Source organism: Mandrillus leucophaeus, unplaced genomic scaffold (assembly GCF_000951045.1).
Source record: "Mandrillus leucophaeus isolate KB7577 unplaced genomic scaffold, Mleu.le_1.0 Scaffold460, whole genome shotgun sequence".
NCBI lineage: Eukaryota > Metazoa > Chordata > Mammalia > Primates > Cercopithecidae > Mandrillus > Mandrillus leucophaeus.
The window spans coordinates 1,030,126-1,042,596 of NW_012104921.1; the positions used below are offsets into that span (position 1 = coordinate 1,030,126).

General features: G+C 35.6%; 1 protein-coding gene across 3 annotated transcripts in view; it reads right to left on the minus strand.

Moving 5' to 3' along the window:
• Positions 1–12,471, minus strand: part of G2E3 (G2/M-phase specific E3 ubiquitin protein ligase) — a 59,506-nt gene that overhangs the window by 15,300 nt on the left and 31,735 nt on the right. For all 3 annotated transcript variants that reach the window (XM_011994768.1, XM_011994770.1, XM_011994769.1), the window contains 5 exons: positions 11,302–11,467; positions 6,992–7,098; positions 5,917–6,033; positions 2,665–2,789; positions 2,429–2,561 (listed from right to left, as the gene is read on the minus strand). In XM_011994768.1, the coding sequence (XP_011850158.1) occupies positions 2,429–2,561; positions 2,665–2,789; positions 5,917–6,033; positions 6,992–7,098; positions 11,302–11,467 (648 nt within the window). The remainder of the gene's footprint in view (positions 1–2,428; positions 2,562–2,664; positions 2,790–5,916; positions 6,034–6,991; positions 7,099–11,301; positions 11,468–12,471) is intronic.

A 12,471-nucleotide genomic window follows, 5' to 3' on the forward strand; every position in this document is an offset into this window, starting at 1 on the left:
ACAGTACCTTTTAGTCTAGACCAGTAAGTCACGAAGTGTGGTCCCAGACCAGCAGCAGCATTGCCCCAGAACTTGTTAGAAATGCAAATTATTGAGCCCTACAGCACATCTATAGAATCAGAACCTGTCGGCATGAAGTCCAGCAATCTGTTTTAACAATCCAAGTGACTATATAAACCAGCTCAATCACTCCTTCCCTCAGTTTCTCCATCTGTAACTGGAATTAATGTTCTCAAAAATAAATTTGTTTTGGGCAATGCCCATGGATCATTTTCTATACCAAGTATGAATTTGTCCCACCCCAAGACATTACAGTGCCCTAGTGTGGGCCAGGTTTTGCTTTTTTTTTTTTTTATATCATCCTCTCTTCATTAACTTATGTTGAATAAAAGCCAAAGTCCTTTGGAAGTAAGACAATTCTTCAGAAACATACCTTTTTTATAGCAGGTTGATTCCTTGCTCCTGCCTGATCAGGGGAATGTTGATGCTATTCTTCTAAACATGACTACATGTTAAAGCAGGAGCAAGGAGTCAAGCTTCCCTGGTGTAACATCTTTGGAAATCTAAATATTAAAATTATTTTAAAATAATGTGAACATCTATTTTGATACTAAAAGTATAACAATATTTGTAACAGATTTTTCCGTAGAGTTAACACAAGTGGCATAGTAAAACAGATATTCTTCAAATTTTGAAGAGTACTTAATATTCTACCTGTCTACAAATTCAGTTATCAAATGTCTTCACAAAAATTATCTTTACTATCTTCTAAGGTTTTAAACTTGAAACTTTTTTTTTAGAGACAAGGTCTTGCTGTGCCACTCAGGAGAGAGTATAGTGGCATGATCATAGCTCATTGCAGCTTGACCTCCTGGGCTCAAATGATCTTCCCACCTCAGCCTCTTGCCCAGCTAGGACTACAGGTGCACACCACCATATCTGGTTATTTTCTTAAAATATTTTTGTTGAGACGAAGTCTCCTAACATTGCCCAGGCTGGTTTCAAACTCCAGGGTTCAAATGATCCTCCCACTTTAGCCTCCCAAACTGTTGGGATTACAGGTATGAGCCACCATACCCAAACTGAAATTATTTTTAACAAGAAAGTATTTCATCATGCTTAGCGACTAATTTTCTACTTCTTCCCTATTGGATAAAGCAAGGCTCTAAAAACTCTTTTGCAAATCTATATAAACATAAAAATCTTAACTACAGCTGAACAAATACCCAACATTATAAAGATGTAATTCCAATCTTATTTAATTAAGATTTTGAAAGTAACTTATTATTTTGCTATCTTTTTTTTTTTTTTTTTGAGAGTCTCGGTTCTGTCACCAGGCTGGAGTACAGTGGCACAATCTTGGCTCACTGCAACCTCTGCCTCCTGGGTTCAAGCGATTCTCCTGCCTCAGCCTCCCAAGTAGCTGGGACTACAGATGCCCAGCTAAATTTTGTATTTTTAATAGAGATAGGGTTTCACCATGTTGGCCAGGATGTTCTCGATCTCTCGACCTCTAGGTCTCCCAAAGTGCTGGGATTACAGGCATGAGTCACGACACCCAGCCTATTTTGCTATCTTATGGGAACAGAAATTAATGTGATAATAGTATGTACGCCTTAAACTTTCTAAAGGGAAGAGCTGACATTTAGACTCCTGACATTGACGATAAACAAGCAAACAATGATTATAACATCAAAGCTCACACCTGCAATCCCAACATTTTGGGAGGCGAAGGTGGGAAGACTACTTGAGACCAGGAGTTCAAGACCAGCCTAGGCAACATAGCAAGATGTCCATCTCTACAAAAATTTAAAAATTAGCTAGGCATGGTGGCATGCATCTGTAGTTCCAGAGACTTGGTAGGTTCAGGTGGGAGGATCACTTGCACCCAGGAGATTGGGGCTGCAGTGAGCCATGATCATGCCACTGTACTCCAGCCTGGTAACAGAGCGAGACTTTATTTCTAAAAAAAAGACAAAAGAAAAAAAATTTCTATTTTAAATAGGATTCTTTCCTTTTAATAAGGTGACATGGTATGCTTGATATTTTAATTTCCTGTCTTACTCTATAATCAAATAACATTTTAAGCACATTTTCCAGATCAGTGTTTTTCAAACTATCTTGAAAGTGATCTATAATAAAAAATATATTTTACATCATTACTCCATACACAAAAAAATTAATTAGGATAGATACACTTTTCCCAAGTATGATGCATTTTGGTATTTTGTATTCTATTCAATCCCATTTCATTTTCTTTAAAATGCTGGTTGCATTGATTTCATGATCACACGCTGGGTCCTGAAGGTTGAAAAACACTCTTCTAGACTACTGTATGATCACCTAATATTCTAAATGTGTATGGCATTTTCTATCATAATTTTCTCCAAATATATTTTTATGTATTTCTCCAATTCAAAATACATACCTCAGTAGATCTTTACTCTGGGATCCAGGTGACTGCCTGGGTAATTTAGGTGATGACTCTTCCAACAAACAATCTGTAATCCCCACATTATTAGAGTTGGGTAATACATGTTTTTTGGCTTTTTGGAACTCTCCTACAGATTTAAATTTCCATGTTAGCATAACAGAGATATAGGTAAAAACTTTTAAATAATACACATTTGAATAAAAACTTTATTCAAAATTACAAAAAATTACCTGAATTGTAGATAATACTCCTACATTCCAAACACTCCCAATTTTGCTCCCATGACCGTAGTGAGGAGCAGGCTAAATGTGTGCCACTGGAACCACAACACTGACAGCGCTTTATTTCCCATTTGCTGAGGACATAAAGAAAAGCAGATACTTACATTTCGTTTATTCTAGTTTCAACCACTAGCAATGTCCACAGGGCCTGCCTTCTTACACACACACACACACGCACACACCCACCCAATCGATTTTCTAAAGGAGGAAAAAGATTATCTGCTTCTCTAAATATCTCTAATGTAAAAACCAAAACTAACTTATCACACTCATATGCACATACACAAAGAATATAAACATCAGACAAAATATGATTAAGAGGGAGAAAATAAATTTTCCTTTCTATTTAGAGATGACTATGCTTACAGGGAGATTGCTGTGTCAGTGTGTCTGATATGGAAGAAACATTCAGTAAATTTCAAGGTGAGGAATATTTCCTAAAATAAGCTTGCTCAAACACCTCAGGTATTGTGCAGTTCAACAGAATCCAGACCTCCTACCTGGCTCATATTTATATTCTCTGTCATCTGTTCCCAGCTCCATGTTTCCCCACTGTGTTATGTGATGTATGCCATCACATATTCATATTCATATTTTCTCCATGACTATGTGTGTGGGCTATAGTGTGGGGCTCCAGCCTTTTTGTTGGGTATGACTATACCTTCTCTGTTTAGAAACAGATTTAGCTCCCTGCGTGTGTGAAAGTGTGAGTGGCAAGAGAGGTAACTAGACATCATCCCTACCCCAGAGGTGGGGGCATATCATCCCTCTGTGTGGGTGTGCATATGTTAGCGTGTGTCCTCTATATGTGAGAATCTCTGCCCAGTGACAACAAAAAGGAGGAAGAAACAGCTAACCTAAGTGCTTATTATGCTCCAAGTCCAGTTCTCGCTGTGTTCATATGAAAAGTTTAATCCTCACAATTGTAGAAGGTAGATAGAACCACTGTTACTTCCATTTTAAAGAGGAAATCAAGGCACAGAGGGGTCAATAACTTGTCCACTCAAGTTCACATTAGCCAAGTCTCAGATTGAGGTTTCCACTTCAGTTTATCTAGCTTCAGACATGCTCTTAAGCACTAACCATGCTGCCTTTCACTAAAACTGCCTTCCTCTCACTAGGATGAGAGGGTATGAGATTACAAAGCAGTCATTCAGATAGACAATATCTTTGTCCTAGAAAGAAAAGTTGTAACTACTGATTGAGAGATCAATGGTATACAAGAAATACATATAGGCAAAGAACAGCCTAAAATAAATTTGAAAAATATCAATATTATGAATGTATTGCTTCTTAAAATCCTATATACATTATGTCATCTATGCCTCAGCAAAACTCTTGAGGGAGGTATTATTGGTGTTAATGAATGAATAATCAGGGTCACTAGATAAGTAACACAGGCAAGAATACAGTTACTTGACACCTTCAATGAGATCTCTGCCTTCTAAGAATTTTTGGTTTAATAGTATTAAATTTAACGCCAACTATACTGTAACAAGTACAATGAAGGGAACCCCTAGCCCAGAGTAGGGAATCAGGAATGAGGACAGCTGCTTACAGGAAACTTTCCAGAACAGGCTAGACCTTAGCTGAATCTTCACAATTATGTAGTAGCTGACTCAACCTTGTTTCATGAAACAAGGCTCCCAATATTCTGCTCTATACACTGAGCTTACTATGTTAAGTAAGATTACATAACAGTGATAACAATTTATTGAAATTTCCTATATAAATTTTGTAAACTGGATTTGTTACTTCTTATCCTACATCTTAAAAAATGAAGGTATTCTTGGTTCCTACTATGCAACACAGTACATTGTACCTAAAATGCACAAAATTACTGTTAAATAAAAGAGCCACTGACATTATGAAAGAGTAATCAATAAATTTCAAATGCCAAACGCTTTTTATAGTGGTCCAAAAGAAACAGTGCTAGATGAATCTAGTTAAATTACCCTCTAGAACAGTGCTGTCCAATAGAAATACAACGTAAACCATATATGTAATTTAAAATTTTCCAGTAGCCACATTAAAAAATATAAAAAAGTTAAATAATATATTTTTATTTCCAAAATATTATCGTTTTGTTCAATATGTAATCTACATAAAAATTATTAACAACAAATTTTAAGTTATTTGGTCACATAAGTTCTTTAAGTCATAATAAAATGACTATAGGCTGAAATGTATCTCCCTGCACTTCATATGTTGAAGTAAATCTTAAGTCCTAGTACCTCAGAAGGTGACTATACATGGAGATAAGAACTTTTAAGAGGTAATTATGGCCGGGTGTGGTGGCTCATGCCTGTTATCCCAGCACTTTGGGAGGCTGAGGCGGGCAGATCATGAGGTCAGGCGTTTGAGACCAGGCTGACCAACATGGTGAAACCCCATCTCTACTAAAAAAAATACAAAAATTAGCCAGGCAAGGTGGCATGCACCTGTAATCCCAACTACTCGGGAGGCTGAGGTAGGAAAACCACTTGAACCCGGGAGGCGGAGGTTGCAGTAAGCCGAGATCGTGCCACTGTGCTCCAGTCTGGGCAACAGGGCAAGACTCCATCTCAAAACAAACAAACAAAAAAAAGAGGTAATTACAGCAAAATAAAGTCAGATGGGTGGGCCCTAAACCAATATGACTGGTGTCCTTATAAAAATAAAAGAGATTAGGACATAGACAACACACTGACAGAGGGACAACTCGTGTAGACACAGCTAGAACAGAGCCATCTGCAAGCCAAGGACAGAGGCCTCAGAAAAAACCAAACCTGTCAATACCTTGATCTTAAACTTCCAGCCTCTAAAATTATGAGAAAATAAATTTCTTTTAAGCCCCCTAGTCTGTGGTATTTTGTTAATGGCAGTCCTAGTGAACTAAGTCTTTACAGCACCTTGCAGTTTAGAAAAGGGAAATTTCAAGTGCTCAATAGCCACACGTGGCTATTGGCCACCAGACAGAACAGTGTGGCTCTAGAAAATAGAGTCTCGTGATAATACAACAGAGAAATAGGTTACAACTATACTAACCACAAAAATTTCTCTGTAAACGGATGTAAATGTGCATTAGAAAATATCCCTCATCTCAGTTTAAACTTCTAACATCCTAAGAGCAAAACTACATTTCACTAACTATAAAACCTACTTTGTCGGCAGAAGGTTTAAACAAGGAACCACTAAGAACAACTGAACTTTCAGAAATACCTATCAGGTGCATTATAGTCTCGCCCTTCTTTGCAACGACATCTTCGAACATCACAACGCTCATGGTGCTGCAGAAGCTCTTGATAAGCGTTTTCCTCTAATTCCCAGGAAGCATCTCTATGAAAGAAACAAGATATAAAATATGCTTTGACCTATAAATAATGTTACATAAGAGGATCAGGAATGAATCTAAAAATAAAACTTTTTTTTTTGAGATGGAGTCTTGCTCTTTCGCCCAGGCTGGAGTACAGTGGTACAATCTCGGGTCAAGAGCAATTCTCCTCTGCCTCCCGGGTTCAAGCAATTCTCCCTGCCTCAGCCTCCCAAGTAGCTGGGATTACAGGGGCCTGCCACCATGCCCAGCTAGTTTTTGTATTTTTTAGTAGAGATGGGGTTTCGCCATGTTGGCCAGGCTGGTCTTGAACTCCTGACCTTGGGTGATCTGCTCGCCTCGGCCTCCCAAAGTGAGGGGAGGGATTACAGGCGTGAGCCACCGTGCCTGGCCTAAAATAAAAACCATTATATACTTAGGAGAATAATAAAACTTGTCCTTTTAAGGATTCTCTTTAAGATATAAATCCATTAGTGTTATTTTATCATACAGTTAATTAGTCTCAATGAATTTTCATGATAAATGAAAAGTTAATAAATTTTTTACAACACATTTTTCCAAATATTTCACTTTCGATTTTTAATTTTCAGTTCACTATCATTATTTCTGGATTCTTCATGCTTAAGTATTAAGAAAATTCTTACATATTTTAAATCACATCTTGATTCTCTCAATTTATACATACCATTTTGAAGTCTCTTATAATTGTGTACAAAGTCAATCAATTAAAATTAGACATAGCTGAGCTACTTATAAAGAGATTATAAATCAATGAATGAGACATTTATGACACAGTCCTTGCTTTCCAAGAACTGGCCATCTGGGGGAGGAGGTTTTGCATTGCACCATTTGAAATGGCTACCTGTCCATGCTCACTGAATCAGACATAGGTGATCATTTCCATTGCTATTAAATCCTACATTTAAAATATCTCTTTTTATCATAAGGCTAAATGTTACTCACTTTTCAGGAATATGAATTCCCATTCTCAACATCTCTTTCTGAAAGATGTCACTATTACTGCATATTGTACACCTAAAGAAAAACACTCCCGCATTTATTGCTTGAACCTACAGTGGAAAATAGAAAGTCTACTGTTAATGATTTAAGTCTGTTATCAGGTGATGTATGATGTAACAGAACATGTGCTATTTTTAACAATATATTATGAAAACATTTTCTATGCCAGTGGGTTCTCAAACTTTGTCCTTATAAACTAAGTTATCCCACTGCTAAAATCTAGAATTCTTTTTTCCCCCAATGGTTAAAAAAAACCTAATTAATACTTAGCTTTACATCACCCATATATTTTTTCAATCTTATTGTGTAATGTCATTTTACTTATTGTGTAATGTTACTAAATATTGTGTTGTCCTCTAAAATGTGAGAAAAAAATGAAACTCCTGAGTTACTTCATCTAGAAATGGCATTTAAATGTTACATAAAAATCATCACTGGTTCTGTTTTTAACTCAATCTCTAAGAGAGCTTTCTTCCCAAAACGAGAGAAGTATAAAACCTATCCTCATTGCTATAGCAAATATGGATACAGAAGCACCAGACAGAGGGTACTCAGAAGGAAACAGGAAACTGTAAGCCTACTGGAAAGAGTAGCCAGTCCCCAGTAAAAACTAGTAGCATGCATTTAATTAACAGATAGTTAACTCCTGCTTTACAGATGCCAAACACCATGCCTCTAGAAGGAACCAACCCTTTTGACACTTGGATTTAGAATTCTGGCCTCCGGAATGGTGAGAGAATAAACTTGTTTTAAGCAGCCAATTTGCTATGGCAGCCCTAGGAAATGAATATACTACCAGTGCCACTAACTGAAATATAACAGTGGTATATAAATGGAAAAATTATTAAATGAATCAATCACTAGCAAAATACAGAACAGTACCTAAAACACTTTGGAACTCTTAAGATTGCAATTAAAATGCTCACTGATTCAGGGATTACAGAGTTACTGCTGACCCCTTTGAGCACCACCTAGGTCACTGGAGAACACTTGGCCAACCTGAAACTCTCCCAATGAACTGACAACAAGGAATTCTAGTTTGAGTTCACAAATGGGACTCTTCTTTTCAAGGGTTCACAATATACATAGAGAGGATTCAGGTGTTTTAAGAAAATAAGGACAGGTTGAATATCCCTAATCCAAAAATCCAAAATGCTTCAAAATTGGAAACTTTTTGGTATTATGTACCAAAAATAAAACAAGACAGATTCAACTTCAAGGAATTCTAGTGAGTAGGTATACAGGTATAAAACTACAATATTGTGTAAAAGTATGTGTGCATTTTAAGTATACACATGAAAGAAACAGAAGGAGTATCTAAGTCTACACTGATAAATAAGTCAGAGGGTTAGTAAAGCACAAGCTAAGTTTAGAAAAAGGAATAGAGGTTTGCCAGGAAAATAGGACAAAAGACATTCCAAGGATGGGGAATAATACATATGAAGTTTCCCCAGCAAGAGAGAGAATGTGCAATTAGGAAAGTACAATTAATAATATATTTAAGGATTACATTCTTGCCAAACTGAACTAAGTAGAGGCTAGGTAGGTAAGTTAAAGCCAGCAGTGTGAAGAATAAATTAATAGGCAATAAGGCCCCAGAAAAAGACCAACTAGTGGTCTACCAAAAACAGTGTCTGAAATTAAAGCAGTGAGAGTAGAATTACAATAAAAAGGATACACAGAATATACTAAGTAGGCTTGATTACACTTGGAAAATGATTTATGAATGGTGAAGAGAGAAGCTAATAAAGAGGATTCCAGGTTCAGACAATTAGCAAGTGACATACACACACACACCCACCCATATATGGAAGGGAAACAACAGGTTATTGAAATCTCTGAATCTAAAGGATATTTGAGCAATTGCAGACAGATGCCAAGATCTTTAACTAAATATGGTATACGATAAAAGGAAGTATCTGGTAGAGAGGGGAAAAAACAGGATAAGACACATGGAAGATACCAACAAGACTAGAGCAACGATGGAAAAATCCAAGCTGAACAGTGATAATTCTCTAGACACGAGAGTGGAAAGTTTTTACCAATTTCTTTGATATCAATCTCTAGTCTCTTCTCCCAAAATCCCAATGTATAGCATTTGTAGTGGTTAGAAATAATAACATTTGTTTAATCACATACAGTTATCTAGATTGGATAAGACTCCATGTGCTATTTCAGTTAAGAACAATACTAGAGTACAAAAGTTACTGGAACTCCTTTAGAGAGAGTGACTCAAGAATTAGCCCCATCCTTAGTATGCTCTAATCAAGTATAGTAATAATTGCTTAGTGATATTTATTGTAGACAGGTGTCCATGTGGCTGTGATCTTCAGTTATATTTGCATAAAGTAGTCCTAGTCTTTTTTGTTAGTAATATTATTTCTACTTTTTTAACGACAAAATTAAAACTCGGTATTTTCAGAATGTTCACAAAAGGCCTTAACGATACTAGGTCAAGTTTGAGAACCTTTCTTTGCTTAATTATTAACATATAAATGAGAAAAATCTTATGAAAAATAACACACTGCTACAAAATTAACAAGATGACACATTTGGCAGTAATTATATTCATCCAAATACAAACCCTTAATTAAAACAAATTACTTTTTAAAGATTCTCATATAATATGAATAGGTAAGGATAACACTTCACAATGTTGTTTATTAACTGCACTCTCTAGGATCCTTTTATAAACACCTCTTTGCAAGTATTAAATGAATTTCTAATATTTCCCCAACAAAACAGGCTTCATCCTGCATTTTTTTTTTTTTTTTTTAAAGATAGAATCTTGCTCTGTCGCCCGGACTGGAGTGCAGTGGTGCTATCTCGGCACACTGCAACCTCTAACTCCTGGGTTCAAGAGATTCTCCTGCCTCAGCCTCCCGAGTAAATGGGATCACTGGTGTGCACCACCACAACCAGCTAATTTTTTTTGTATTTTTAGTAGAGACAGGGTTTCACCATGTTGGCCATGCTGGTCTCGAACTCCTGACCTCAGGTGATCTGCCCTCCTCGGCCTCTCAGAATGCTGGGATTACAGGCTTGAGCCACTGTGCCAGGCCTTCATCCTGCACTTTTAACTGAATAGTCCTAAGTATAAAAGTTCAAGGTCCACACCACAAAAAAAAAAAAGGTATCAAACTTTACTACTTTTAGTACTGTTAGTATTTTTAAGATTTTATTGAAATAAGAGAATTTACATCTTTTTTTGTTTTGTTTTTGAGACAGAGTCTCCCTCTGTGGCCCAGGCTGGAGTGCAATGGCACAAACTTGGCTCACTGCAAGCTCCACCTCCCAGGTTCATGCCATTCCCCTGCCTCAGCCTCCCTAGTAGCTGGAGCCCACCACCACGCCCAGCTAATTTTTTTTTTTTTTTTTTTTTTTTTTAGTACAGACGGGGTTTCACCGTGTTAGCCAGGATGGTCTTGATCTCCTGACCTCGGGGCTTCCAAAGTGCTGGGATTACAGGTGTGAGCCACCACGCCCGGTCTACATCTTTTAACTGTTAAAAATATGTCTGTGGACAATTAGTAATAATAATCTTTCATTTTACTAAACAATAATAAAATTTAAGAAACAGTAGTAAACTTAAGCTTATCAGCTGACACTTTCATATGTACATATTACATATTTGATGTTACTAATAACTGGAATCTTTTTAAAGTTTTCAAGTATTTTCAGAATCAAAAAATATTAAATTGTCTAATGTGTGTTTTATCATATTCTATTTACTTGAAAAGTAATAAGGTTTGATACATAAGATGACTCTCAAAGAACCAATATTTTTAATTAATTGATAGTAATTAACTCCCTGTTAAGAAGGTATGGTAAAGTGTTTACCAAAGGGAAGAAAAGCCTACTAATGTTTAAATATCTTAACTTGCTATCAAGCTTCTTATCATTTCAAATATCCTGGTTTTCCAGCTTAAATATGTAAATGAAACTTAGGAATTAAAATCTAGTTTATTCATTGTGAAATCAAACAGAATCCTTAGGTAAAAACAACAAAATTCTGTAAGTATAAATATACACTAAAAAGTTTCATCTAAAGTATTTTTTGAATCTTAATTGCATACTTAAATAGGGTGAATTTTGTATATAAAATGTGCTTCAAATTAAGTGCTTTAAAGCTGTTTTAAAACTAACAAGTGATAAGAGCTAATACACACGTCAATTCTTTCTAATTTAAAATTTAAATCAGTAAGCCATAATTTTATATCAATCAGAGAAAGCTTACAAAACATGTATCTTACCTGTAAACAGTCTCTATGAAACCAAGCGTTCTTACAACAAGGACTTCGTAATATGTTATAACTTGGAATAGGCTCAATAAATTCCAAGCAAATGGTGCAAGGTAAGGACTCTCTATAATTATTAGATGTAATTATTTGAACAGGTCGATGGTTCCAACAAAATGACCTAAAAATGCAAATTATTTAAAAAAAAAAAAATTTCATGAACTGAAAGCAAAACTTGGAAAACACTGTAATTTACATATATAAAATAAAATTCATTCGTCTCCATCTCATAATTCACCCACAACAGACTGAAGACTTAAAAATTAAGTCTCACAATCTATGACCAAGGAGAGAGCTGAACCTTCAAAATCTGAACTTTTCTGTAGTGAGACTTACTTATACAGAATTTCAGAAACTAATTATTATGTTGAGAATCCTATGTAATATTGCCAGCAATGCAGTATACACATTATTGTACTCAACTACTGGGTACATACTGTTATGCTCAAAATCGTATAAAATTAAAGGAGGCAGGAACTTATGCCTAAAAAATAATTTAGTCATATAACACATAAAATGCAATTAATAACCTATTCCCAATTTACTTTATCTCCATTTGTGTTTTCTAAACTGTAGTTTTCTTACATGGTAACAATCCATTAAATAGGTCAAAAATCCAAATACTAAAAGAAATAGAATACTTATGATACCAAATGTCAAAATTTACAAAATCTTGATGTTTAAAGTTGTACTCAGGAAGCAAATATTTTCAGGGTATCCTAGGGCATAATATTTATTTTGTGGACTCAATCAAATTTACATGCCTTTGATTTACTCAGTGAGAAATGCATACAGCCCTGTGAAGAGTAAGTCGACAATAATTCTAAAGAGTGACACAGAAATCTAGAATTATGTAAAGGTGGAGATTTTCACTGAATTATGGATAAATTAACAAGTTCATGTTATATCCAAAAGCTGAAATTTGAAGATGAATACTAATCATTAGGTCCATCCTAGACATGGTAATTCTCAAGACTTGGCACACAGAAATGACCCCATAAGGGTGGGTAGGAGGGTAATATATAATGTTATATCTAAACTCTGATGCTCTAAACAGAAAATTTATACTAGTATTGTATCATTGGGATATGTATTTTCCACTATTCTTTAACACTGAACTTTCAT